This window comes from Bos grunniens, chromosome 13, assembly GCF_055505025.1.
Source record: "Bos grunniens cultivar Pamir isolate PY7600 chromosome 13, Bosgru_T2T1.0, whole genome shotgun sequence".
Classification (NCBI taxonomy): domain Eukaryota; kingdom Metazoa; phylum Chordata; class Mammalia; order Artiodactyla; family Bovidae; genus Bos; species Bos grunniens.
The window spans coordinates 5,475,510-5,502,542 of NC_141177.1; the positions used below are offsets into that span (position 1 = coordinate 5,475,510).

Here is a 27,033-nt window from a genome sequence, read left to right on the forward strand (position 1 = left end):
CGGGAACCCTCGCTCTTAGACACAGCCTGTAACATCGCCATTCCCCTCAAGGCTGGATTCAGTCTCACGTGACACTGGGCATCTTATTTGCTTTTTTTAAGCCTTGGTATTTCTACCTGTAAAATGGGGGTGAGGGATCCAACTGTCAGCTTCTTCTCAGGCGCGGTCGAGAGCTCATGGTCAGATCGCATGGATAATAGGGAAGACCGGGAGGTGGAAGCCGCGAATCTCTCCATCCGAGCTCACAGATCCAAGTTACCACCTCTGGGCTCCAGCCAGGTTCCCATGACAACCCGGCCAGCCGCCATCCTGGGACCCAGGGCATGCGTCACTTCCGGCCCGTTTATTTCCGGGTCCCAGCCCCAGCCCGGCGGCGGCAGGCCTTTAGGCTCCGAAGTGAGACGCCGCCGCTTCTCGCTCACCCTTCTACCTCCGGCTTCTTCTCCGCCTCCGGCGAGCGTCGGCCTCTCCCCGGCCCAGCGCGCAGCCGCGGCCTGGCCTCCCTTTGGGCCCGCCTCCGAGACGTCACTTCCGGACTGAGTGCTTCCGGGTCGCCGCGGCCCCAGGGTACTGGTCTCGGTCTCCCGCAGCCGGCCGGAGCTCCGAGTGCCCATCCGGGCCCGGCTCCGGCGGCGGCCGCGGCTGCTTCCTACTCACCTCGGCCGGGGCGTCCTCGGCGGCGGTGCCGGGGTAAGGGCGGTTCGGCCGCGGGCGGAAACGGCGTCTGGGGCTTCCCTGGGCGGAGGGGGCGCCCGATTCAGCGGGGCTCGGCCGGCCCGGGAGCGGGGTCCCTTCGCGGCCGGCGAGGGGGCGATGGGCGAGCCCGCCTTTCCGGCACTCCGGGGGCCCGGCTGCTCCTCGGGATACCCGCTCCCCCCCGAGGGCTGCCTCGCAGCCTCCTGGGGACCGGCGGTGGGAGGCTCAGGGCAGCTCAGGAGGAGCACCCCATGTCCGGCGACTGCCGCGGCAGCAGAACACCCCGATTCCAGCCGCAGGCAGTTACCGCGCAGTTGGTCCTCAGCCCGGGCTCCGGTGGCAGACCGGGGTTTGTACTCACTCTGTGACCTTGGACAAGTCACTCCATCGTCTGAGTCTCAGTTGGCTGGTTAGTTCAATGGGGAGTGAACCTGTCTGCTCGGGGCCGGGGTGGGGATAAAGGGAGATGCATAGGAAGCACAGCCTCTGGCATACAGCAGGCATCCAATAAATGATGCGTGCGTGCTCAGTCGCTTCAGTCGTGTCCGACTCTTTGCGACCCCACAGGACTATAGCCCCGCCAGGCTCCTCTGTCCATAGGATTCTCCAGGCAAGGATACTGGAGTGGGTTGCCATGCCCTCCTCCAGTGGATCTTCGCAGCTCAGGGATGGAAGCCGGGTCTCCTGCGTTGCAGGTCGATGTTTTACCGTCTGAGCCACCAGGGAAGCCACCCCCCCCACCCCCCACCCCCCGCCAATAAATGACAGCTGCTGTCGATTCGGCCACAGTCCCTGGGGAGGGCCCGAGATTGGGACTAGGGTGTTTTGCACAACTGATGTGGCGCTTAGAGGCTGTAGGAATTACCAGACTGGGAATAGCAGTTGCCAGCTTCTGTGTGCTGCGGGGAGGGGAGCCTGCTTGCTCCAGAGCCCCTCTGCCAGCGGCAGCTGCCACTGGGGAAGCCCAATTTCAGCATCGGCTGAGGCTATTTTCAGAGGTCAGGAAGCCCTCTTTCTGAATCTCTCTGGGATTGGGTTGGGGTGTGGGGACCCTCTGGTGTTTTCACTGCCAGTGGAAGGTTGCCTAGGATGTGTCTCAGGGGCTTGGGGATGAGTGCCAAGGAGTGGGGTGCAGAGGTGGAGGGGGTTGATGGGCATTCCCCTTGCTGCTGTTTGGAGGCCTAGGGAACTCTGAGTGGCCTGAAGCTAGACCAGGGATCTGTAAACCTGTGGACTGGGGCAGTGCCGGGCCCAAAATAGCTTCTGCCTGTGCAGGGAGGAGGAAGCCTTCAGATGCTGCTTGGGGAATGTTTCTGCTTGAATGGGCCAGCTGAGGTAAAGCCAAGCTCATGCTTTGCTATCCAGAATCATTTCAGTTCCGTTCAGTAAGGTTTTAAACAGAGCCAGCTTTCCTCTGAGATGTTTAAAAAATAATTAAAATGCCACCACCCCCCTGCCCCCCGCCCCCGACTGCAATATCTCTCTTCAAAGGGGGGCCCAGATTGTGGGTGCAGGAAGGTGCTGACCAGGTCTCTTGGCTCTGGACACCCACCGATTCTGTTAGGGATGTTCATGGTACCATGCTTTTTTTTTTTATTCTTCCGCCAGCCTGGCATGTCTTGGCATTCCAGTCCTTGGGTTGCTTGGAGAAATTAACGGCTTCTGTCACTGCGCTGTCTTGGTATTCTGTAACCACGCTGTTTTTGCACAGAGCGTGTTTTTTGTTGTTCTTGCAGAGTGCTAGGAATAAATTGCTGGCTCTGTGCTCAGAAGAGACACCAGCTATGACCAGCTACAATGCAGCCTGTATTCTCAGAAAATGAATTCAGGAGGGATGATGTCAGCTGCTTTACCACTGGCCGGGCGCTGGTCAGCCTCCCCTCTCAGCCCTTGAGCTTACGTCATAGAGAGATCTGTGCTCTTCCAGTCCCGCTCCGTGTGAGAAGATGGGAGTCTTGCTGCCACCGAAATTTTTAGAACTCAGCTGTGCTGGCCCTGCCACAGGGCGTCTGCCTTCATCAAGCCCTTCTGAGAAGAGCTATCCAGCAGCTGGACAGCTGTGCCTGAGAGCAGCGCAGCTCAGAGCTTGAGTCAGGGTTTTGGCATCAGACCCGGGTTCAGATCCCCGAGCCCCTTCTCCCTCTCCTTATGGCTTAGGGTGAGTGACTCGGCCCCTCTGCGCATGCACACCGAGTCGCTTGGTTGTGTCAGAGTCTTTGTGAGCCCATCGCCTGTGGCCCACCAGGCTCCTCTGGCTGTGGGATTCTCCGTGGCTGTGGGACTACCAGAGCGGGTTGCCATTCCCTCCTCCAGTTGGCCCCTCTGAGCCTCAGTTTTTTCTTGTTTAACCTTGGGGTTGTCGAGTGGATTTTGTTGATTTTCATGGGGCACTTAGCAGAGGGCCCTTCTGTGCTAATCCCTTGGTGAATGGTACTCATGGTAACCATAAATGAGTGAAGTAAAGGAGGAAGATCCCAGGCCATGGTGCCGGCCACCCCAGGTTCAAATTCCAGCTCTGACCTTTTCAGGCTCTGTTGAGCAGGTTGTTTAATGGCAGAGCCTTGGTTTCTCTCCTCGTAGAACTGTGAGGATTAAACTGGATGATGCAGTTAAAGTGGAAAGCCCAAGGCCTAGCGCACAGTAGGACCACGACAGTTGTTCCCTTCCTTCTTACCTTTCCTCAAGGATCTTGTAGCATTTTCTTTCACCTGTTTCCTCACCAGTGGAGGATGGTTCAAGATTCCCCTTAGATGTGTTTCCCGCCCTTGGCTTTAGGACTTTGAATACCAGCCGGGCTGTTTGCAGCCCTTTTGCTTGTCTATTTGCCAGCCACAAACAAGGGTGGGGACTGTGGTATGGTTACAGCACTGAGCAGACGCAGAGCTGAGCTTGAGGGTGGCTGACTCTGTTTTTGTAAAAAAAAGTCAGTCTCTATTGGCTCAAGCCTGACTTCTTTGGAGAAAAATCATAGCAGTATTTCAGAGGCTTGATGTCGCTCTGTCTAAATTGTTCTCAGATGTACTAAAAAACAGTCCCTGGGGCCAGAGGCCGGATGGAAGCTTCTTTTGGATAAATAAAAAAAAAATGGTAAATGCATATGGGTTTTTTTTAGCAAGGACAGTGATGTCTTCTCTCAGGTTGCAATGCAGTTTTATTTTTAAAGTGAACACACATACTTTGATACTGAGCGGTAAGCCTGTTCAGCTAGAATTCAGGGCAGAGCTCTGTCTTCTCAGCCGCTGTGCCCTCCTGTCCCCTGCCTACGCCCTGTCCCCCTCACTGCACCAGCCTGGGGCCTGGCACCGCTGAGGCCTGCATATTGCTGAGCTCAGGGAGCATGGGGTGGCGGGAGGAACACAGCTTTCCAGTCCTCAGGCCAGGCTTGGAACCTGGGGTCCACCTTTTCCTAACCCTGAGCTTACATAAGCCCATGGCAGATCATGTCATGGAGCCTCGCTTTCTTCCCGCTCCCGCTGGCCTTCCAGAATTCTAAGGAGAGCTAAATGAGAAACGCGAGCGTGGTGAATGCTGACGTGCTTAGCATCGTGCATTTTGCCTGTTTTATCAAATACCTACTGTGTGCCAGGTGCTATTAGGCATCATGGTGAACAAAACAGACATTGTCCTTGCCTTTGCAGGGTTGACTGCTTACTGGATATTGAGGGGAAACAGACAGAAGATAGTAAATGAATAAAGTTGAAAATTTCCCAGAGTATTTTTTTTTGGCCACACCCAGTGACATGCAGAACTTACCCCACTAGGGATTGAACCCATGCCCCCTGCAGTGGAACTGTGGAGCCTTAACCACTGGACCGCCTGGGATGCCCAAAGTTGATGATTTCAGATGGTGATTACCCCAGGATAATGGGATGACAAGGGCCAGGCAGGTGCGATTTACTGAGCTGGGGTGGTCAGGGAGAGCCTCAGAGGAGTGATGATTGAGTTGAGACCTGAATGATGAAAGTGAGCCGGCGACAGGAGGGACCAGAGGAAGAACATGCAGAAGGAACAACGTGTGCAGAGGTCCTGAGATCAAAATGGGCTTGATGTGTTTGAGAAGCAGGCAGAAGGGTCTGTGTGGGTGGACCTCAAAGGACAGGGATGGCTGTTCTGAGGGCCACAGCGACCTTGGGCAGGAGGGAGAATCTGATCCCAAGTGGCACTGCTCACCTGTGTGCTGCTCAGGTCTGAGCCTTGGGCTTCCTTGGCAGGGCAGTGGGTGGGAGAAGGTGGCCTCTCTGTGTCCCTAATTCTCCTGCATGTCTTACCCCCCGGGCATCTCCCCAAAACTGGAGAAGCCAGAGGAGTATCTCATTGCCGCCTGTGTGATTTTATGGACTTCCTAATCGTCACCAGGCTCATGGGCACTTAGGACTTCTGAGCCAGACTCAGAGCTGCTGGAGGACTGTGCAGGTCCATCCATTCCACCCCAGCTTGTTTTCGGTCCCGCACCATCTCCCACAGTCAACAGGAGCCCCCCCCCCCCCCGACACACACACATCTCCCACAGCCAACAGGACCCTCCCCCTCCCCCCACACACTCACTCAAGACAGCGGCAGGCTTTTATGAAGCGTGTGCCCTGCCCTGGCACTGTGACCTTTCCTGAGTCACTTGGTCACAATCTGCACCCATGGAGCTTGTGGGCAGGAAATGCAGGCCAGGTGAGTGTGGAAGCACATGTCCACCCCAGCGGGAGATACTTGCCTCACTGATCTCACCTCCGGAGAGCGCTTGGCAGGTGTCGCACCTTCTGACACTGGGAGCGCCTGCTTGTGTGCCTCGTGAGCCTACTCTGAGCTGGCATTCTGGAGAGCGTTCTTTTCCTTTCCTTCCCTTGGCTGTACTGGGGCTTCATTGTAGTCTGCGGGCTCTTTGTGGCAGTGTTCAGGCTTCCCTAGTTACCCCAGGGCGTCTGGGGTCACAGTTCCCTGACCAGGGATGGAACCCTCACCCCCTGCATTGGAGGGCAGGTTCTTTACCACTGGACACGGGGAAGTCCCTGAAGAGCTTTCTGTACAGACTGCAGAGAATCCTTCTACCAGCTCTGGACTGTAAGAATTATTAACCCCCTTTTTCAGATGAGAAAACTGAATTGAGTACTTGGCCCAAGTAACCTGGAGAAGCAGATCCAGGGTTCACACCCAGGCAGTCCAGCTTTGAAATCTGTCTGTAACCCCTATGGGCTGTGTTGCCTCCCCTGGCCCTGGCAGTATCCCTTGATGAATACCGATTGCTGCAGCATCGTAGCGCCAAGAATACTGATGGATCTGTGCCTGCTCTACTAACAAGTGGCCAGGGAGACGGCAAGAGTGTGTGAATCCTGTGCGTCCAGCTTAGAAGGTTTTGTCCTCTCCCAAGAGAGAACCGTAAAAAACAAAGGTGGGGTGGGATTCCCTCGTGGTCCTGTGGTTAGGACTTATGCCTCCACTTCAGGGGGCACAGGTTCAATCCCTCGTTGGGGAACTAATATCCCAGAAGACAGGGCATGGCCAAAACCCCTGCCCCACAGAAAAACCAAGGCAGATCAAGGGACTCTCCAAGGGTCGGCAGCCAAAGTAGCCTTTTAAAAAAAAAATGATTACAGGTGTGATCATGTACCTGTCCCCCTTGCTTTGAACCCTTCAGGGGCTGCATGGGGATCTTGGAATGAAATGTCTGACTCGTTGAGACCTGAGGCTGGGATCCTGCTGGTATGGGCAGCCTTGTGTCCTGTGACCCTCCTCCTCTCTCTGCTTCAGCCTCACTAGCCTTTTCCTTTCATTTCGAGGAATGACGTGCTTCTCGGTCTTCCCCTTCCAGAGTGTTCTGCGGGTCCAGGCAGGCAGCATGTCGATGCTTCTGGCAATGTCCCTGCCTCTAAGCCAGAAGCCATGGAGGAGATAAGGTAGCCCCTGTCCCTGGATCGGATTAGATGGGGAAGCCCAGTTCAATGGATGCAAAATACAAGGATGACTTGTTCCGGAAGTACGTGCAGTTCCACGAGAGCCAAGGGGACGCCACCCCCAGCAGTGATGAGTCCCTGCGGGCGGCAGCCTCCACCCTGCTCAGCCTGCACAAGGTGGACCCCTGTTATCGATTCCGGCTGATCCAGTTCTATGAGGTGGTGGAGAGCTCCCTGCGCTCGCTCCGTTCCTCCAGCCTGCGGGCCCTGCGCTGCGCCTTCAGCATGCTCGAGACGATGGGCATCAACCTCTTCCTCTGCCCCTGGAAGAAGGAGTTCAGAAGCATCAAGGTAAGGTCTGGGGACGGGCTCTGCATGCTGCTCTCCCCTCTTGCGCCTTCCTGTCCATCTTGGGAAGAGGGTTTGTGCCCGTGTAATCTCCTCCTTCCTCTGCTTGGGCCCTCCTGGCTTCCCTGCTGCCACCTGGCCTCCCTGCATAGTGCCTTCTCTTCACTGGTTGCCCGCCCCTGGCAGCTCACATCTGAAACCGTGAGGTTGGAAAGGTGGGCAGCACCCAGTTATGCAGGGCCTTGGAGCCCGGGGCAGGGGCTGGAAATTATTCTAAGGGGGCTGGGAAACTGGCAGGGCCAGGATCCAGTTTCCACTGGAGAAGACGACTCCTGGCGGTTGTATGGGAGGTAGACAGCGTGGAGGCCTGGAGGAGGCTGCCGCGGGCGAGGGAGACAGGGATGAGGGGGGAGGAGGAACTGGAGACCGAGAGTTCTGAATCATTTCAAAGGTGGTGGTGGCTCAGGAGAGTTCCCCGGGTCAGGCTAAGTCTCAGGGAAATACCAGAAAGGGTACTCGCATTGCTCCTGGGTGTTTCTGCCTCTGACCCGATTCCCTTTCTCCATCAGTGTTTGCCCTGCACCTCCCCAAGGAACAGGGCCCCTGCAGCCCATGTGGAAGGCCAGTGGCTTTGCTCCCTGCCCCCCCGGGGTCATTTCCCTCAGACCCTTGCGCTGAGTTGTTGGGGAGCAGTAGCCTCTACCTGCCGCCCTGAGATGGCCCCGAACCCCGCTCCCCACCTGCCCGTGTGCAGACTGGGTGCAGCCCGCCCGGGTACAGTCTCCGCGGTGTGTCTGGGAGAGAAGAACCCACCTCTGCTCCTCTGCCCTCCCTTCCCCTAGACCTACACGGGCCCCTTCGTGTACTACGTCAAGTCGACGTTACTGGAGGAGGACATCCGAGCCATCCTGAGCTACATGGGCTACATGCCTGAGCTGGGGACCGCCTACAGGCTCAAAGAGCTGGTCGAGACGTTGCAAGTGAAGATGGTCTCCTTCGAACTCTTTCTGGCCAAGGTGGAGTGCGAGCAGATGCTGGAGATCCACTCGCAGGTCAAGGACAAGGGCTACACGGAGCTGGACGTGGTGAGCGAGCGCCGGGGCAGCGTGGAGGACGCGCGGGGGTGCGCGGAGGCCCTGCGGCGGCGCGCCGAGGCCCGCGAGCCGCTGTCGGCCTCGATGGCGCGCGTGGTGCTGCAGAAGTCGGCCAGCGAGCGGGCGGCCAAGGACTACTACAAGCCCCGTGTGACCAAGCCCTCGCGGTCGGTGGACACCTACGACAGCTACTGGGAGAGCCGGAAGCCTCCCCTGAAGACCTCGCTGAGCCTGCGGAAGGAGCCGGCGGCCGCCGAGCCGGGGGACGAGCTCAAGGACGAGATCGTCCGGCCGCCACCCTCGCTCCTGACCGTGGCCGGCTCCCCGCACGGCGGCGCCGACGACCTGCCGGCCCCTGCGCCCAGCAACGGGCTCGGCCTGCTCCGCGGCCCCTATCTGCCCGGCTCGGACGACGTGGATCTGTACACGGACGCGGAGCCCCGGGCCGCCTACCGGAGGCAGGATGCCCTGCGGCCTGACGTCTGGCTGCTGAGAAACGACGCCCACCCCGGCTACCACAAGCGCTCGACCCCCGCCAAAGAGTCCGCCCTCTCCAAGTGCCAGAACTGCGGCCTGTCCTGCAGTGCCGCCCTCTGCCAGCGCTGCGACAGCCTGCTGGCCTGCTCCCCGGCCGCCAAGCCCAGCGCCTTCCCCGGCAAGGCCTCCGGCCACGACAGCCTGGCCCACGGGGCCGCCTTGCGGGAGAAGTACGCGGGCCAGACTCAGGGCCTCGAGCGGCCGCCGCACCTCCACTCCAAGTCCAAGCCGCCCTCCGCCGTGGCCGCCACCTCCCGCTGTGGCTTTTGCAACCGCCCGGGGGCCGCCAACACCTGCACGCAATGTTCCAAAGTCTCATGTGACGCCTGCCTCAGCGCCTACCATTACGACCCCTGCTGCAAAAAGAGCGAGCTGCACAAGTTCATGCCCAACAACCAGCTGAATTACAAGTCCACCCAGTTCTCCCATCTCGTGTACAGATAGACGCCACCCCTCACCTCTCTGCTCCAAGGGCTACACCTCCGACCTTTCTGGTGTCACGGGGAAGCAGTGTTAAGGCATAGATCTCAGAAGCAGAGCCCTGCCCTTGACCACGCGGGTGTTGGGGGATCCTGGGGCCGGCCACCCCATGTGGGAGTTCCCTTACCGACTCAGATTATTTCAACTGATGGCTGCTTTGTCCTCTGGCAGGAGAGAGGGTGGCGCTTTTGTTGGGATTCCTTTTTGCTAATCTCTCCACTCCCTGTTCCTGTTTTTTTTGTTTTTTTGTTTTGGTGGGGGGGGGTTGTTTCTTCAAGATGGTTTCTATCTTTGGGACTCTTGCCGACCACTCACTCCCACGGCAAGCCAACTTGGATTGGGAAGGGCCCCCCCCGGGTTGCTTCCAGATGCCCACCTGGAGCGGTGAGCTAGAGGCCTGTTGGCTTGTGAAATGAGCCCTCCTGCCACACCGGGCCTCCTCCACTGGCTCATCCCTCCGTCACCGTCCCCAAACACCGGGACCCCCGACGGCATCCCCCGCCTGCCTTCCCTGCCTCTACGCATCAACGGTGACCCGAGCCCAGGATTCACTGAATGTCATGCTGTTGCCTCCACAGCTCAGCGCAGCTGTGGGGTCTGTGAACTTGGCCCTCACGCTCTGCAGTGTGGACCTTCCACCACGGCACTGACCCCCGGCCCCCCACCTTCTGTCATTTGCACATCCTTCTCTTCCTGTACTGTACATAGATATTTTTGAGATTTATTTTTAAATAAATATTCAACTTGCCGTGTGTTTCAAAGTGGTGAAAACATTACCGATGTAGCTATTTATAAAGATGCCCCAGGTTCTTTAGTCTTCCAGGGGAGGGGCTCATGCCCTTCCACCTTGCTGCCTCCGCTCGCCGCAGCCGGAAGGTTGAGTGGAGCGTGTGGGCGCGGAGGAGGAACAGAGACGATGTCCCCTGGGCTCGTGGAGAGCCGCTGTCTTCCCTGCAACCAATCTCAACACCTACCTCCAGTGTGCACCTCGGGGGGCTCGTCCGGGCTGAGAGGTCTCTGCGCCCGCAGACTGTGACCACCAGTGACGAGTCGGGAACCTCGCCCTGTGGACCTCCAGCCTGGTCTTCGCTGCTTGCTGAGTGGACCTTGCACTGCAGTCTCCTCGAGTCTCAGTTCAGAAGGAAGAGGGTTTGGGATCCCCACCACCCCTCCACCTCAGTCCTCTCCTCTTCACCTGTTTCCAGGACTCGTCTGTAACCTACGCGACCTTTTTGCACTAGAAGTGGGCAGGAGTCTGCGTGCGCCCAGCAGATGGGCGCCTCCTCAGATTCTTAGCCGAGCCTCTCCGTATGTGAATTAACTGACCCCAGATTATCCTTTTGGGTTACAGAGGAGGAGCGGGGCAAGAATCTGAAAATAGAACCGCTTCCGTGTGAACTAACAATATATTTTAGCCATAAGTGTTGGTGATGTACAGAATGTTACGGGGATTGACCTGCAGTGGGTTTTCTGATGGGAGGAGGTATTCAGCTCCTGAGCACATTTCCATCTGGCTGAATCCTGAGGCCACTGTGAATTTGCTGATGTTCTTCCAACTCAGTTGAGAGATTTTAAGGTTTTCAAAATCTCCTATGGCTTTTTTAATATATATATCTAGTGGATCACTTGTAGATACTCCATGTGTATATGAAGCTGAGTTTCAACCAACTTTATTACTAAGGCCCTCCCACTCCGGGGCACCCATCTTTGATGTTGTTCTTCCTTTTCACATTTCAGACATGTCAGTGCCTGTCCCAGTCCTGACTTTTCCAGTTTTCCATTTTCAGACTGCTCTAGCACTACACTAACTCTTAACCAACCGTGATGCCACGTAACTGACACAGCAGACGGAAGCAGGAATAACCCACTTGTTCTGGAAGAGAAGTCCAGTGTGGGTTATCATCACGGAAACACTGTGTTCATGGGTTGGAATAGGAAATGCTGTGACCGTGCTCCTCCTCGGTGTGTATCTAAATTGTATAAGGTTGCTGTGATCGAGATAAATAGATGCTAATTTAAAAATGCAGATGTTTTGCATTTGATTTCTACCAAGAGTTGAAATGTTGAGAGATGCTTTAAAAAATAATAATAAAGTGTCTTCCATTGTTAATGAAGTGTTTGGGGTTTTATGTCTCTCCTCTCTGCCGCTCTGAAGTTTGGGTTGCTTGGGTTTGTTTTTTTGCTGTTTTTGTTTGCTTTTTGCTCAAACCATGTTTTGTTCTTTAGTGACAGGACTCACATTTTCTCCTCCATGAAACTCACAAATGATAACAGCCAGCATTTGAGTGCTTGTTCTGTGAGACAGACTTTGAAAAAACAAAGATTTGTGTATTTGTTCGGGTTGCTCCGGCCTCTGCTGCGCGGCCTTCTCTCGCTGTGGTGGTCCGGGGCTGCCCTAGTGGCGGTGCACCGGTCTGTCATCGCACTGGCTTCTCTTCTTGCCAAGCACAGGCTCTCGGTGCCCACGCTTCAATAGTTTTGGTGGGTTGGCTCAGTTTTTGCAGCACAGGAGCTGAGTTGTCCCCTGGCACGTGGGATCTTCCTGGACCAGGGATCGAACCCGTGTCCCCTGCATTGGCAGGTGGATTCTTTACCACTGAGCCACCAGGGAAGCCAAGCCAGGCATTTTATATGCTGAGACTTTTGAGATCTCATGTAATAGTCTCGGTCCTCCTGGAAGATAACCTAAATCCCATCTTACAGATGGGGAAACCAAGGTGTGCAGAGTTCAGCCATGCTTCTGGTGTGGGACTGCAGACTCCAGGAGAAATGATTGTTAGTGGTGACAGACAGGAGTTAAATAACAGTGAAGGGTGTTGTGTTAAAAAAAAAAAAAAAAGCAATCCCATTTAAAAATGTTTTGATTCATTTAAATGCCTCAAGAGGATCCTGGTCAGTGTAATGCTAGCTTGTCTCTAAGAAAGAGAAAGCAGGGCCAGGAATCTTTAGCAGAATCTTGGCTTTTCAGTCCCCTCTATTCAGGGCAGACCATACTACTTACCCATCATAGCAACAATAGGAGATTACTTTAAAAATCAATTTAAGATTTCTTTTTTAAATGAAGTTTCCAGAAACTGATAGAACATGGCAAATCACCTTCAATAAAAATAATAAATAAATGATGAAGGTTGACTTGACCTACGTGGCAAAAATCTTCAGGGCAATGGAAGAGCAGCTGTGGTTCGGGGACATCCTGGCTTTATCCCCTGGTGGGGTGTCTGTGCCACCACGCTGCCCACTCTGGGGACTTGGCCCGCACGAGGCTCCTCAGCTGTCCAGGAAGAGACTAAACACTTCTCTCCAGCTCACTCACTGGCTGAACAAATATCCAGGCCTTGGGCCAGACGAAGGCCCAGGTGCTGGGTTTGATTTTAGCGACAGCATGGGAAATGGCACTGCCATCCTGGCTTCCTGGAGATGAACACCCAGCCTGGGAGAGCTAAGGAAGCCAGATACTTGCTCCTGATGCTCCTGTATCTATCTGAAGGGGAGCAGAGACTCTGAGCAGCTTACTTGATTTGCATATGTAAATGACAAGCATATTTAAGCATCACCAGGCCCACCAGCTGTACAGCATTACCATGAGCCTTGCTGCCAGCTCTGAGCACCAACCTGTGGTACCCCACACACTCAGAGGGATAGAGCCGTGGCAGACATTGCCAATTAAACTCTGGTAGCTGCTCACCCACCCTCCCTCGCTAATAAAAGCCGGGAGGTTTAGACATCTGGCCAGCAGGATAAAGACTGCCTTTCCCAGCCTCTCCTGGAGCTGAGCACAGTCATATGGGTAGGTCTGGTCCGTAGGATGGAAAAGTGCTGTGACTTCTAAGACTCGTCCTTCAAAGAAAGAAGCTTGTGCCTCCCACCCTGACTGTGCTGCTGGAACGGAGCAGCTCTGTGCGACTCTGAGGCAAAGGTCAAGGCAAGGCGGGCATGGCAACTGGCTGGAAGGGGCTGGCTCCCTGACACTTAGGAAGCCAGCATCTCACCTGGCCTGCCCCACCTATCTTCAGATTTTATATGCAAGAAATAACCTACTCTCTTGCTTAAACCCACATTTGTATTTTTCCATTTGCTCATTTTAGAAAACTTGATTTACAAAGAAAGCCAGACGAGAATAATGATGCCGCATGTACACTGAACCCAGGGCTTCAGTGGTTGAATGGTTAACGACTTCCGGCCAACCTGATATTTTCTGTACCTGTCCATCCACTTCCCTGACTCCTAAATTCCCTGGAAGCAAATTCAGACATCTGTTTCATTTAGGAACATTTCAGTTTGCATATCTAAAAGACAAGGACTTCTAATACCCTGACCGTATTTGAATTTTTATAACAATTCCTTAATTAAGCAACAGATATCAAGCCAGTGTTCCCAGGTCTGGTTGTCTCCTAACTGCATACTTTAAAAACTGCTCACCCTGGGGTCCCAATAAGGTCTCACACTCCAGTGGATAGATCTTTAAATCACCTTAATCCTAAAGGCTGTCCCCACGGAGGGACACTTCTCATTCTTTTTCTTTTTTATTCCTCTTGGAATGTATTTGTTGAAGAGACCGGGTTGTTCGTCTTTTGGAGTTTGCCAGAGTCTAAATTCTGCTGATGGCAGTCCCTGCTGCTGTTTATCGAGTTCCTCTGTTCCCTCAGCCTCCTGAAAATTGGCAGTGGGATCTTTTCTTTTTCAACTCCTTTCTGTTTATTTGAACATATTGTTCAAAAGTAGAAAAATAAACATTTCTTCTGCAGCTCCATCAATAAGGGGTGAGAGAAAGTCACAAGGCAGAATCGGGGCTTAGTGGATAAAGAGGGTCAGGGTCCCAGACGGGGTAGGGCTGGGTCCAGGTCTGCAGACGCGCAGGTCTCCACTGGCAACACCTCAGGTTCTTATAAGGAGACTGAAGGGGTTGAACGGGACAGAGGCCTCGAGGCAGCCTTGGGACCCCTCGGGCCTCCTGGGGATGCAGCAGTGGTGCAGGCGGCCCTGGGGCAGCAGTCCCGCCCTGGGCCGAGCCCGGATGCAAGCCTGGAGCTCCAGGCAGATGTGGCACGGCATGTGCAATGGCCGGTCAAGGACGACCCCCAGGGACGAGTGGACCACGGCCCCCAGGACCTTCAGCATCACGACTAGCTCTCCCTCCAGGCCACAGGGCGCTCCACACCTGCATCCGCCTCAGGTCCTGGGTCCCGGGGAAGAGGCGAGAGCTGCAGCTCCCGTTCTTCAGCGAGAGTGACTCTGCCAAGGCATGCTTGGCTCTCTTGAAGCCCTCCGGCTCCTGTGGCAACAGGGAAGGGAACCGGCCCCCGTGGCAGCCCATCCCTGCCACGGTGGGCTTAGATGTGGGGACAGGGCCTGCTCTGGCCAGGTCCAGCCAGGTCCAGCCTCACGATCAGCAACACCAGGACCCAAGCTGCAGCCACGGCTAAATCTCAACAGCTTGTCTGGCCCCAGGGCTCTGCTTTCAGCCAGGCGCGTGGGGCAAGCCCAGCTGATGTGTGCCAAGTGAAAAGGCAAAGGGAAATAGGAATCTCCACTTGGACTACAGAGGGGGGAGTGGGTGGGGCCAGATGCCCAGCCAGGTGAGCTGGGGCCTGTGCCAGGAAGGAATGAGAGACAGATTCAGTTGCAGAAGAGAACTTTGTTTCTGAGAAGTCCCCTGCCCAGAGAGACTCTGGGTTAGGACTCCGGGGAATGCCTTTAGCTCACTGACTTTGGGGAGCCCCCGAAGGAGGCTGACGCTGGTGGAAGGATGGGAAACTGACTCTCACATTGGGGCAGGGACATAGAGGGGGTGGGTAAGTCTGCCTGAGCGGCAGAGAAGGGGCATCCTTTGAAGGTGCAGAAGTTTTAAAGTCCGCTGTGGCCCTCTTTTCTACTGCTACTTTTGTTACCTATGCTTTTGACATTAAATCCAAGAAACTGTTGCCAAATCCAACTTCATGAAACTTTTGTTTTCTTCTAGGAATTGTTTTTTAGTTTCAGACTAAAACTAAATTTGGATCTTCAATCCATTTTCCATTTTGTGTATGCTGTAAGGGAAGGGTCTAGCTTCATTCTTCTGCATTTGGATGTCCAGTCTTCCCGGTACCATTTATGGAGACGGTCCTTCCCCCACTGACTGGTCTTGGCGTCCTTGTGGAAGACCTTCGGACCACATACGTAAGGGTTTAGTTCTGGCCTCTCTCTTCTGTTGTTCTCTATGTCTGTCTCTGTGCCAGGACCACACTGTTTTGATTACTGTAGCTTTGTATGTAATGTGTTTTGATAAGCCCTCCAGAGTTTCTGTTGTTCTTCAAGACCGTTTTGGCTATTCGGGGTCCCTTGAGATCCCTTTTAAATTTTAGGAACTTTTTTCCCCATCTGTGCAAAAATGCCATTGGGGTTTTGATAGGGATTACATTGAATCAGTAGATTGTTTTGGGTAGTATGGACATTTTTAATGATGTTCAGTCTTCCAACTTGTGAACACAGGATGTCCTTAATTTGTGTGTTCTTTCAGCAATGTTTTGTAGTTTTTGGTGTACACGTTCTTCACTGCCTTGGTGAGATTTACTCCTAAATATTTTATTCTTTTTGATGCTATTGTAAGTGGAATTTGGTTTGTAATTTCCTCTTCAGATTGTTCATTATTTGGGTATAGAACAATGAATCATAGAGAATAATGTGTTGATTTTGTATCCTGCAACTAATTCTTACATTCGTTCTAACAGGTGTGTGTGTGTAAAATTTTTAGGGTTTTCTACATGTAAGATCATGTCATCTGAGAACGGATATAATTCTACTTCTTTCTTTCCAATTTGAATGCCTTTTTATTTTTTTCCGGCCAAATTGCTCTGGCTAAGATTATCAGCACTATGTTCAGTAGAAGAGGCAAGAGTGGGCATCCTGGCCTCTTCTCGAGGAAGAACTTCCAGTCTTTCACCACTGAGCATGAAGTTAGCTGTGGCACATGCGCTTTGGAAATGGCTTTTATCATGTTGAGATAGTTTCCTTCCATTCCTAGTTTGCTGGTTTTTTTTTTACCATGAAAGTGTGCTGAATTTTGGCACACACTTTTTACGTGTGAATTGCAACGATCATGTGGTCTTTATCCTTCATCCTGCGTGCTGTATCACCTGGTAGTTGACTTTTTTTTCTTTTCAGTAGTTGATTTTTGAGGCTTGCTCATTTGTGGGTTGGGTTTTTTGTTGTTGTAAGAACACTTCATAGATGTTGTCTTTTTTTTTCAGGAGGCACATGGCATCGAGTTCTGTCCCTTTGGGATATGAATAGCCTTTAAGGCTGTTACTCAGTACTTAGATCCGTTATTTAACTGGAGACTGCAAAATGGAGATATTCCAATCTTAAACGATATTCCAATCTTAGTCTTAATCGTTTGGCAACTGGAATACTTCTATAAAAAGAAACTTTTCTGTGGCGCTGTGAATCTCTACCCGGGACAAAACTGTATAAAACTAAATACACAGGCACACACAGGACAGCATGTGAAACTGATGTCATGGGAGCAGGCCCGTGCATTTCACCAGTTGTGCCAAAGTCAGTTTCCGGCTGTGATATCACTCTATAGCTGTGCAAGATGTTCCTCTGAGAGAAACTGGGTGCAGGGTACACGGAACCCTTCTGTACTATTTTTGCAACTTCCTATAAATCTAGGACTTAAAAAAAAGTTAAAAAGAAACATCCCTCATCTTTATGAAAAGCAGGATAGATGTTTACTTCTTTCCCTTTATTTTTACTTAGAATAATGAGTTGATGCCTTAGAATCCCCTAACAGTGACTGATTCTTTTTAAACTTATTTGTATTGGGGTACAGCCGATTAAAAATGCTGATAGTTTCGCTTCAGAACACTGAAGGGAGTCAGCTGAACATATAACATGTATTCACTCTCCTCTAGATCCAGTGACTGATTTTTAACAAGTATTACTCTGAACTCATTGATTTCAGTATATCTTAAGTATTTCAACCCATTCCATTATTACTGTTACTGACTTTCAAGTCCCATCTTTGTTCAGTGGGAACCTCCTCAGGCTGGCTCCCGAGTCCTTTTGACCTGACCCTGAAACCCCACTTGCTTCCTCACCATCTGCTGTAATGGGGTCTCCAGGTTTACCTTATACATTTCCTGTCCAAGTCCTGGAATCGAAGGTTTCTCCAAAGAGCCCTGGGTCCTCCCCTGTGAAGTGACGTAACCTGCCGCGAGCTCCGCAGGGAGGTCAGTTCCAGGACCGGTTAATCCCCTTGTCTGACAGAGGCGTTAAGGACCGGGGCCCCGGCAGGTCGGCGAGGCTATACCTCGTGTGAGAGTTGCCGCCACAGGTCCGAGGAGCACTGCATCCCCACAGGATGGGAGACCAAGGCCAGACAATGGGAAGAGGGCGCTTCCCTGCTGTGAGTGTGAGGAAACAGCTGGAAATTCCCTAAGACGTTGCTTCCCTCTCCTGCCGGGACTGGGTCAGAGGCCTGTTCCTTAGCCTTCTCAGGTGAGACAGCGGAATGACCAGGGACGGCTTTACCTCCGCTCGGCACCTCTGGGCGTCCTATGCTGGTCACAGGGCCTTCAGCTCTGTGCGTGACCCTCCCCTGCAGCTTTCCGGCCTCTCAAGGAAAACCCTTCTTCCTTGGCTTGCTCCCCTTCACCCTGTTCAGTTCACTCAGTCGTGTCCGACTCTTTGCGACCCCATGGACTGCAGCACACCAGGCCTGCCTGTCCATCACCAACTCCCAGAGTTTGCTCAAACTCACGTCCATCGAGTCGGTGACACCATCCAACCATCTCATCCTCTGTCGTCCCCTTCTCCTCCCGCCTTCAATCTTTCTCAGCATCAGTGTCTTTTCCAATGAGGCAGCTCTTTGCATCAGGTGGCCAGAGATTTGGAGTTTCAGCTTCAGCATCAGTTCTTCCAATGAATATTCAGGACTGATTTCCTTTAGGATTGCACAGTTGGATCTCCTTGCAGTCCAAGGGACTCTCAAGAGTCCTCCCCAACACCACAGTTCAAAAGCATCCCCGTCACCCCGAGTGAGTGCTTTTTCTGGGTGATGAGAAGGTTGAAATGTGAATGACAACACCCAGCTTCCCTAGGTGCCGCTCTGGCTCCCCTCGCCCTGACTCTGGGGCTTTGTTCCAGGCTGACCGGGCTCAGCACACTCCACTTCCCAGCCTCCGCGCAGCCACCGGGGCCTGGAAGAGCCTGCTCCCTATCTGCCAGAGTCCCCACTGCTCCCGGGCCCACTGGCATCACCCTTGCGCAGTTTCACTAGGCAGGAGAACCCCTTCTCTGAGCCCAGTCTCTGTCACAGGGGGATGGGAGCTGAGGGCCGAGGGCACTCCACCAGCCCTGCTCCCGACCTAGTTCCCCGCTGACACCAGCAGGCGTTGATCGGCCATACGGTTGGCAGCTCAGGAACCGAAGGGGCCAGCATGTGATAGATGCTTTCCCCACTGCCTCCTTTGGCCAGGGGCGGGGGAGGTGGGGTAGCAGCGGGAGGCATTGCAGGGTTGAGGGGGACCGAGAGGTCCAGTTCTGGCCTCCCGCCAGAAGGCTGCTCCCTGGGGTCAGGACAGGTTCTCTTGCCTGGTTTCGTTTATCTCACATGTGTTTTCTGTTTGCATCTGTGACCAAAGGCTTCCCAGATGGCTCAGTAGTAAAGAATCTGCCTGCCAGCGCAGGAGACTCAGGAAACACGGGTTCCATCCCTAGGTTGGGAAGATTCCCTGGAGAAGGAGATGGCAACCCACTCCAGTCTTCTGCCTGGAGCATCCCATGGACGGAGGGGCCTGATGGGCTACAGTCTATCGAGTCGCTAAGAGTCAGCACACACGCACAGCCTGTTACCATAAGCAGCTTAGGATGCCTTTTGGAAGTATGAGAGGGTAACAGCACACTGAGCCTCAAGACTTCCCACTTAACAGACATTGCCACCACCGTCCATCCAACTCTTGCAGCCATGTGGGCTCAGAGCCTGGCTTCAGTCTGGCAAAGGCCCACCAGGGGCTGGCCTGCAACCCCAGGGGCCTGGTGAGGACGCGTCCCTTGCATCTGTGCGAAAGCAGTCGTGGGCTGGCTGAAGGCTGGGCACGGCCTGAGCCGTTCCCACAGAGGGACTGTACGCTTCGGCCACTCAAGATGGTTGCTCTCTTGCTCTTGGTACATCTCCTGTTCGACCAGCCCATGCTTCCCTCACATGACTGTCCAGTCCTCTTAATTACAGGGTTTAATCAGATCCTGGTAACTGAGCCCATCTGACATCAATCTCCCCCACCTATTAAAGGTAGCTGCTTCCTCCCTGGGGTACTGAAGGCCACCGCAGTGTTCTGCCCATCAGCTGCTGTATACGGTGGGGTATCACTCCACCTTGTGTATCGACCTCTGTGTAAGAGCCCTCCGTCTGTCTGCCAAACCATTAAACCTTCCCTGGTGGCTCAGACGGTAAAGAATCTGCCTGCAATGTGGGAGACCTGGGATCGATCCCTGGGTTGGGAAGATCCTCTGGAGAAGGGATGGGCAACACACTCCAGTGTTCTTGCCTGGAGAATTCCATGGACAGAGGAACCTGGTGGGCTGCTGTCCATGGGATCACAAGGAGTCGGACACAACTGAGCGACCAGCACACACAGCAAACCATCAGGGCCTCTGCTGCTGCCTCTGGGCGATGGTCTCAAGGCTTGTGGGCCTGTGGGGTGCAGCCCCACGGAGACAGAGGCAGGAATTGGGCCCCTAGAGCCCACGCTCCTGCTCATCACCCCCTGCGTTCTGCACCCACCTGTGGCAGAGAGAGCCGAGCCATGTTGGCAGAGCTGGGCCTAGGGGCGCGCGACCCCTGCCTTTGCAAAGCCACAGAACACAAACACAGAAAGTGGCTCAGATTCAGCAGCTTTCGTCTTTATTTCTAAAAAAACATCCAGTGACATTACCGTTTTCCATCCACTTCTGAACTCTTTAAGAGCCCAGCGAGATGAGGCAGTGGCTCCAGCACAGCAGCCGCAGGCCCCTCCACCTCTGACCCACCCCCCAACCCGAAGCCCCACCGAGAAGAGCAGCAAATCATTCTTCAGAGACCAGGACCGGGAGTGCCTGGGGGAGGACAGAAGAACAAGGTGGCCTCCCCACGGTCCTTTCTTTTTTACAAAGAAAACCAGTCAAAAGAATACAAGATTCTGATTAACCTTGAACACACCAAGTTTTGCAGGAGCTGTACTGCAGAAAACGTTCTACATTCCCAGGTGGTGCAGTGGCAAAGAATCCGCCTGGCATGGAGACTCATGAGACGCAGGTTCCATCCCTGGGTGGGGAAGATCCCCTGGAGGAGGAAATTGCACCCACTCCAGTATTCTTGCCTGGGAAATTCTATGGACAGAGGAACCCTGGAGGCTACATATAGTCCATGGGGTGGCAAAGAATCGGACATGACTGAGCACACACACAGCCACACACCTCGAGGAGGCCCAGCGAGTAAGGCGCCTTCTCAGCTCCGCAGAGCAGGGCTGGGCCCGGAGAAGCGGCTCTCGTGCATGGCTGGCCGGCTCCTTGGATGGGTCCCCAGCGCCGGCAGGAGACCTTTCCCTTCCGACCACCAAGCTGCACGCTCCTCGTGAGCCCCACAGCCTCAGGGGCCCGCGGCTGTGCGCCAACCACTCAACCTTCTCGCCTGGAAGCCAGGATGCTCCTGCAGAGCAGCTGGGAGAGGCCCTGCTCCCGGGTAGGAAGCACCACGCATTCTGTTTCCTACTGGGATTAGGGACCATGTCCTCTGGGGTGAGCATCGGTGACGTGGGGTGGGCCAGGGCCCATTAGAAAGTCTGCCTTCGTCTGTCACACAGGGCAAGACGGTGGAGTCCCTGCAGGTCTGGCTCCATTTGTGAGAGAAATGGCGGGAGACTGAGCAGAAGGGAGCTGCTTGCTCCTTCTCAGCCTTCATTCTGACTGTGGTGTTTTCATTTAACACATATTGTCTAGGGCTTTGGAGACTGGGCTCCCGGTACAACAGCTTCTTAATGATCCTGGCTGCTCCATCGGGAACCTTTCAGATTTGGTTTCCTACCCACCACCCAGCAGGGGACACATGTGCCTGCGTCCTGGAGCCAGTGAACAGGGAAGCCGCGAAGGATCTTTTGCTCTTTTTGGCATTTAAAGGCTAACTGACGGTCAGTCACTGCTGAGAGTCCTCACGCCAGACTCGGGGACCAGCTCCAAGGCCAGACCCACCCTCAGCCAGGCCTGTGCCTCGGACCGCCCCCAGCCCACCCCACCCTGGCTCTTCTCACCAAAGCAGAACGATCCTCACTGTGGCCTACCCGCTGCGGGCTCTGCCAAATGTGTGGGCCCCTGGGGGCATGTGGACCTGAGACCCCACGAGGCCACCTCTGATGCAGGCTTCAAGGAGAAGGCGCCCCACTCAATGATTTTTCCACATGCCGCTGTACACAAAGGAGTCTGCAGGCAAATGAGGCCGACGTGTGTGTGGGGGGGTGTGGCGCACAGGGTCTGCCAGGGCCCCGCCAGCACCCCAGTCTGAAGAGGTGGCTTGCCTGGGGGGTGGGCCCTTTGCCCGGCTCCTGGGCCGAGGGTCTGAGCCCCAGACGACGGGACTGAGCCACCTTCTGCCTGGCCTTGCGCCAGCCCAGCCCAAACTTGACCTCCGGAGGCCCAGGAAAAGCTAGCTTCTTCCCCTGTAAGGCCTCACACCCCAAACCTCCAAGTACGGTTGTGCCCAGGGGTTCTACAACCACAGGGATGCTCGGGGTGCCTTGGGGTGTGGGCTTACTGCTACAGAACTCCCCAAGACAGCATGTCTTCAGAGTTCACTGGCTGACTGACCACCTTCCCCAGAGGCACTCACTGACTCTGCAGCCTTCACCTCTCTCTAAAGTCATTGCCTTCTCTGTGTGCTATAGATGTCCTGTCCCATGTCCTGGGCCTAAAAGGAAGTATGTGGGAAGTTATAGTCATGCTGGGCTTTAAAAAATCTTCTAAGCATTTACTGCCCCAAACAATAGAACTATTACGAACAGTAAAGACAAAGTCAAAGTTGCTCAGTTGTGTCTGATTCTTTGAGACCCCATGGACTATACATACAGTCCATGGAATTCTCCAGGCCAGAATACTGGAGTGGGTAGCCTGTTCCTTTCTCCATGGCATCTTCCCAGCCCAGGGATCCAGCCCAGGTCTCCCCCATTGCAGGTAGATTTGTTACCAGCCGAGCCACCAGGGAAGCCCCAGGAATGGTAAAGGTAGACCGCAGTTTTTGATTCTCAGGCAATGACAGCTGAAAGAAGTCCACCAGAAAAACCTCTCCACCAGCTCTGGCCTACGCAAAGGTGAACTGGCAGGAGCTGAGGAACACGGGCTCCCCGTATCCTCGCGGGGCTGCTCTCCCACACTGCGAAACCTCGACTCGGCCAGCAGAGGGCAGCACCGGCTCACGGAAGGTCCAGGCTGGTGCCGTCCAGACCAGGAAAGGTTCCCCGGCAAGCACCTCCACACAGCCAAGCCCCAGACACCTTCCACCAAGCCCCTCACGTGCTTCTCTACTTAACGTCATTCTCAAGTCTCAGCTAAAAGTGGGAGGCCAGGTGAGACTTGGTGACCAAGCGCCCAATGAACTGAGAAGAACCTGTTTCCATTGTCTATGAACTCACAACCAAAAAATATTCTTCTCTGGCACGCTATTGAATTTACAATGTAACTTACACCTCAAGATCTGACTGAATTTCAAGGCGGGCAGGGGGAGCACGTTACTGATGAACTGAAGAATGAGAGGACGATCCGGTCTCTGAGCCCTGCTGCCCTCCCCCCACCCCACGTATGGACAAAGGTCCCCTCTGCTTGATCTTTTAGTTTTCCACTAAAAAAAAAACGGAAATGATGGAGACCAGAATCAAGCCTGGCATTAATCTCCCAGTGGGGAGATTAGGTGAAGTAAAATAATCCTATCTGGCTCAAATTATGAGGTTAACGTGGGACGTGACAAAAGGAAGTGATCACCTTTTAGCAATCAAGTAGATTTACTTTTCATGCCCAAAAAGGAAGCCACGGGCTGCCTGCCTGCCTGCCTGGCTTCACACCTACACTTCTGGGGAAAGGGGAGGGGGGAGGGCAGGGGTCCGGCCTTGCACACAGGGCACGCGAGTCCTGGAAGGTCCTGAGGTCCGTCCCTCCTCACACCCTGAGCCACCCTGCCTGGGGCGGAAAAGATGGAGACAGCTCTGCTGCCAGCCCAAGGTCCACGCCGGCCCACCGGGTCCCCAGCAGAGCCAGGGATGTGCTCGCGATGAATTACACCACCCCAGGGGGTGCCGAGTTTCGAGGCTCCAGCTGCGACCCTGAGCCACATACAGAAATTGCCGTTGGCTTGGGGATGCACAGAGCAAGCAGGTAGAGACGTGTTCAAGGGCCGGTGAGGGGGGTGGATGCGGGTAAGTCAGTAACTCCAGTCATCTGGTCATGATGGACAGCTCACCCCTTGAGATGGCCCAGGGGCCGGACCACCGTGCTGTGTGTGTGTGTGTGTGTGAGAGAGAGAGAGCGTGCGCGCGAGCACGTGGAAAGGCCCTGTGAGTGAGTCCCGGTAGCCGAAGCTGCTCCGGCACGGCAGGTGAGGAGCCGATGTATCCGGCTCCAGGCCGCGGGAGTCCCGGGAGGGGGTCCAGGGAGGACAAACAGGACCCAAGACGGCAGAGAACAGGGAGCGGGAAAGAAGAAATGCTCATGAGTTGACGGCGCAACGGGTAAACCGCGGGCGGAGCCCAGGGAAAGAGGCCTGGGCAAAAAAGGACCACTGCTAGGCTCTCACTGCTCCGTCAAAGTGCATGAGTTTAAACTGAATTAAGATAGCAGCTGCTGGCCCGCATAAACCCCGCGCCTCCAGGTTTCCCCTCCAGAGGGCGCTCTGACCTTGCAGAGAGGCTCACTCACCCCCCAACCAGGGCTGCAGCTTCCAACGGGCTGGAAGGCCTGTGCCCGCGCGGTTCCAGTGTAAACATTCACAGCATTCCCAGAGAAGGCGGGAGCCGCCTGCCGCCCGGGGAGACAGCCTGTGAGGTGCCAGAGGTATAACAAAAAAGGTCACTCGGTTTCTCTTTCTCACGGAGCGCGAGCAACATCACTAAGGGTCGGGCGAGGGTCCGAGGGTTCTGAGCCTGCCGCTTGGATGAGAATTGCTGCTGCTGCTGCGGCCAGCAGCACCGTGATGAGGAGCAGGGAAGCGGCGGCCGGCTGCGACCCCGGGGGTCCCGACGCCCACCCAGCAGGGAAGGGCTCCGTGATGAAGGCAGCGGCCAGGGACGGCGGCGACTGCGCACCGCGCTCCCGAAACACCCCGCACGGCGGGTCCTCTCGGGCACCTTGTCACGGACACCTCGTCGGACAGATGGCTGCTCCCTGGCTCTGAAAGCAGCACGAAAAATCTACCTGCACGGGGCCCCTCCAGTCTGCGGGCCGCGGTCAGGTCCAGTGAGGAGCGGGGAGGGGGCGCTGCAGGGCAGCCAGCCGGCCCCGAGTGTGTGGAGTCCTGGGCTGGGATGACCCCGGCCTGGGTGTCACCCTCCTTCTGTCCGCCCTGAAGAGCGGAGAGCTGCCTGTGCGCGCGCCTGGGGGCCTTGCGGGGGTCCTTCCCGGGCGTCGCTCGGTCACAGCAGCTCCTGCTCGTCGTCGTCCTCCGAGCCCGAAGGGCCCTGGCGCACCTCTTCATACCACTTGTTGGTCAGCGTTTTCATCTGGATGCGTCCGTGGTGGAGGTCCTGGGGCGGGAGACGGGGCAAGCCCCTTGTCAGTGGGTCAGGGTCAGGGTCAGGGGCAAGGCAGGGAGGGACAGCTGCTTTGTGCCTTGTGGCAGGCAGGGCGCACAGGCAACTTCAAAGTGCTAACTGACTAAGGGCAGGCTGAGATTTTTCTTTGTGGGCAGAGGTAACAGAAGGTCTCACTCAGAACAGGAGGCGGCAGGATGGCTCGATGTTAAAAAAAAACCTGGCCTCTGCAATCAGACACACCTGGGCTCTGCTCTCAGCCCTGCCCCACACTGGCTGTGTGACCCCAGGACGGGGACTCCACCTCTCTGGGCCTCAGCCTCCCTGGCTATCAGGTGAGGCAGCTCACTGCGTCTGCCGCGTGGGCTGGTGGGAGAAGGAAATGACGCCATCATGGCGCAGCGCCTGGCTCCCACTGAGAGCTCACGTGCTGAAGGCACGCTGACGCTGCAGGAGGAAGGCGGGGCTCAGAAGCAGAGCGGAGCCGCCGCTGGGGGAACCCCCAGCCCGAGCCTGCACAGGCGGGGTGACCGTTTCACTAGAGCAGGCCCAAGCTGGCCCGAGACGGGCGTCACTCCTGGTCACCCAGAGGCCAGTGGTGCCCGGAGGGATGGATGGAGCGAAAGCCCTGAGCCTCGGGCCACAGCAGGGCTGAGATTCCTCAGCCAGGTTCAGAAGCTGATCAATATCCCAAGACTACCATCCAGGGAAACCAAACTGTGTCAAGAAGCCTATTATTAAACTAACACTAAATAAGGCAGCAGAAGAGAGACAGCAGATGCCCAGCCCCACAAGCATATCCAGCCCTCAAGCCTGGGAAGGAGAGAAAGCTGAGTGGGAGGACACCCCCACCCCACCTGGCACGTGGGCCTTCCCTGCCCGCCCCGCTCCGGCCCCTAGCCTGCGTCCCACCTCCCGGGTCAGCCGCCGCGTGAAGAAGGGGTTCAGGTACTTAGCGTCCAGCCACAGGAAGCCCTTGAGGTCCTGCCGTCTGATGTAGTGGGCCTCGTACTCCTCCTCCGTGAGCTCCGACAAGTGCTCCGACTCGACGGTGTTGCCCTGCAGGGGGAGCGGAGGCAGCCCAGGAGGCATCAAGCTGGCCCTGCCGGGAAGCCCACACACCACCCAGCCTAGCTCGCAGGCCTGTGCCCCGGGCCCCTGGGTCTCCAACTCTAACTGCAGCAGAAGGGCAGCAGGAAGGTGTGCAGGAACACGGTGGACACCCAGGGAAGTCAGATGGTGACTAAGTCGGCAGCTCAGGGCTGGGGCTCGGCCTGTACGTTCTCTGGCTGCCTGTCCTGTGCAGTCAGGACCGGGAGCCGTTCTGGACTGTCTCTGTACCAGTGAACTGAACAAGGAGGTGGCTTTTGTTGCCTTTTTGCCTGCAGTGGCCCACTGTGGGGAGTTTGCTGGTCAAGTGGAGAGAGGGCAGAAGGAACAATCCTGATGGGACCTGGAGAGGGAGGCGCAGAAGGACTACCTACCCTCTGCAGGGGCCACCAAAGGCAGTTTTGCACCCCTGCCCCCAAGCACAGTGCCCCCCAGGCATAAGAGGTGGGAGAGAGCGAGGGCACAGTGCTTCTCACACTGGGGCCACCGCCAGAACTGCCTGGAACTTGGGGAGCCATAGAACACAGGGCCCACTAGGCCCTCCTGCAGCTCCTGATTCAGCAGGTCTAGGATGGGACCCAAGAATTTGCATTTCTAATGAGCTCCCACTGATGCGGCTGGTCCAGGAACCCCCACCTTGAAGACTGGGGGTGGCAAGTGTGGTTAAGAGTCTGTGGGACCTTAGCTGTGCTCTGGCCTCTGTGTGCCTCAGTGCTCTCATCTGCAAAGTGGGGATCACGAACGGTGACCACCTGCTTCCTGCAGGTTATCAGGGAGACTCAAGGCAGTCCACGCAAAGCACAGGCACCACAGCAAACAAGCCCCGCACGGCAGCTGCTTCCCCTCCTAGCGCACATCCTGGTTCTATTTGAGCTGGGCTTGGCCAAATGCGGCTGCAGTTCCTGGCAATGGGTTAGAAATGCAAATTCTTTGGGGCCCCGCCCCAGACCCACAAGACCCTGGAGCCCTCCACTAATTATGACCCCCACTAAAAGGTCTGAGAACCTACACTTAGGCTTTGGTTAAAAGCAGACAAGACAGTGGAGGAGGGGGTGGGGAGAAGGGCTGCTGAGAGGGTGGGGCGTTCTGTGAGCCTGAGGGCACCTGAAGGTGCCGCCGGACACAACCCTGGCTGCAGAGGCC

The 27,033-nt window shown here is 55.3% G+C and overlaps 2 protein-coding genes and 1 pseudogene across 18 annotated transcripts in view; 1 reads left to right on the forward strand and 2 right to left on the reverse strand.

Moving 5' to 3' along the window:
• The first annotated feature begins 556 nt into the window (after positions 1–556).
• SPATA2 (spermatogenesis associated 2) lies at positions 557–11,147 on the forward strand. 3 transcript variants are annotated; one of them, XM_086331421.1, is made up of 4 exons: positions 557–690; positions 2,433–2,854; positions 6,497–6,929; positions 7,769–11,147. In XM_086331421.1, exons 3-4 carry the CDS (start codon positions 6,609–6,611, stop codon positions 8,999–9,001), a joined length of 1,554 nt encoding a protein of 517 aa, XP_086187547.1. In that variant the 5' UTR covers positions 557–690; positions 2,433–2,854; positions 6,497–6,608; the 3' UTR covers positions 9,002–11,147. The 3 variants fall into 3 exon arrangements, with proteins under 3 accessions (XP_086187547.1, XP_086187546.1, XP_086187548.1); XM_086331420.1 differs by lacking the exon at positions 2,433–2,854; XM_086331422.1 differs by lacking the exons at positions 557–690; positions 2,433–2,854 and adding an exon at positions 1,082–1,105.
• Positions 11,148–13,725: 2,578 nt separating this feature from the next.
• On the reverse strand, positions 13,726–20,781 carry LOC147360022 (interferon lambda-1 pseudogene; annotated as a pseudogene).
• The window catches only part of SLC9A8 (solute carrier family 9 member A8), a 74,513-nt gene continuing 67,377 nt past the window's right edge, over positions 19,898–27,033 (reverse strand). For 9 of the 15 annotated variants that reach the window (XM_086331404.1, XM_086331402.1, XM_086331411.1 and 6 more), the window contains 2 exons: positions 25,693–25,839; positions 19,898–24,774 (listed from right to left, as the gene is read on the reverse strand). In XM_086331404.1, the coding sequence (XP_086187530.1) occupies positions 24,664–24,774; positions 25,693–25,839 (258 nt within the window). In that variant the 3' untranslated portion in view covers positions 19,898–24,663. The remainder of the gene's footprint in view (positions 24,775–25,692; positions 25,840–27,033) is intronic. The other 6 variants (XM_086331407.1, XM_086331416.1, XM_086331406.1 and 3 more) reach the window with 2 other exon arrangements.

Excerpts from the sequence above, each read along its gene's own strand:
- SPATA2 (XM_086331421.1), top strand. The coding sequence starts at position 6,609 with ATGGGGAAGCCCAGTTCAATGGATGCAAAATACAAGGATGACTTGTTC. Across the intron at positions 6,930-7,768 it reads AGGAGTTCAGAAGCATCAAG|ACCTACACGGGCCCCTTCGT; the intron begins GTAAGGTCTGGG and ends CCCTTCCCCTAG.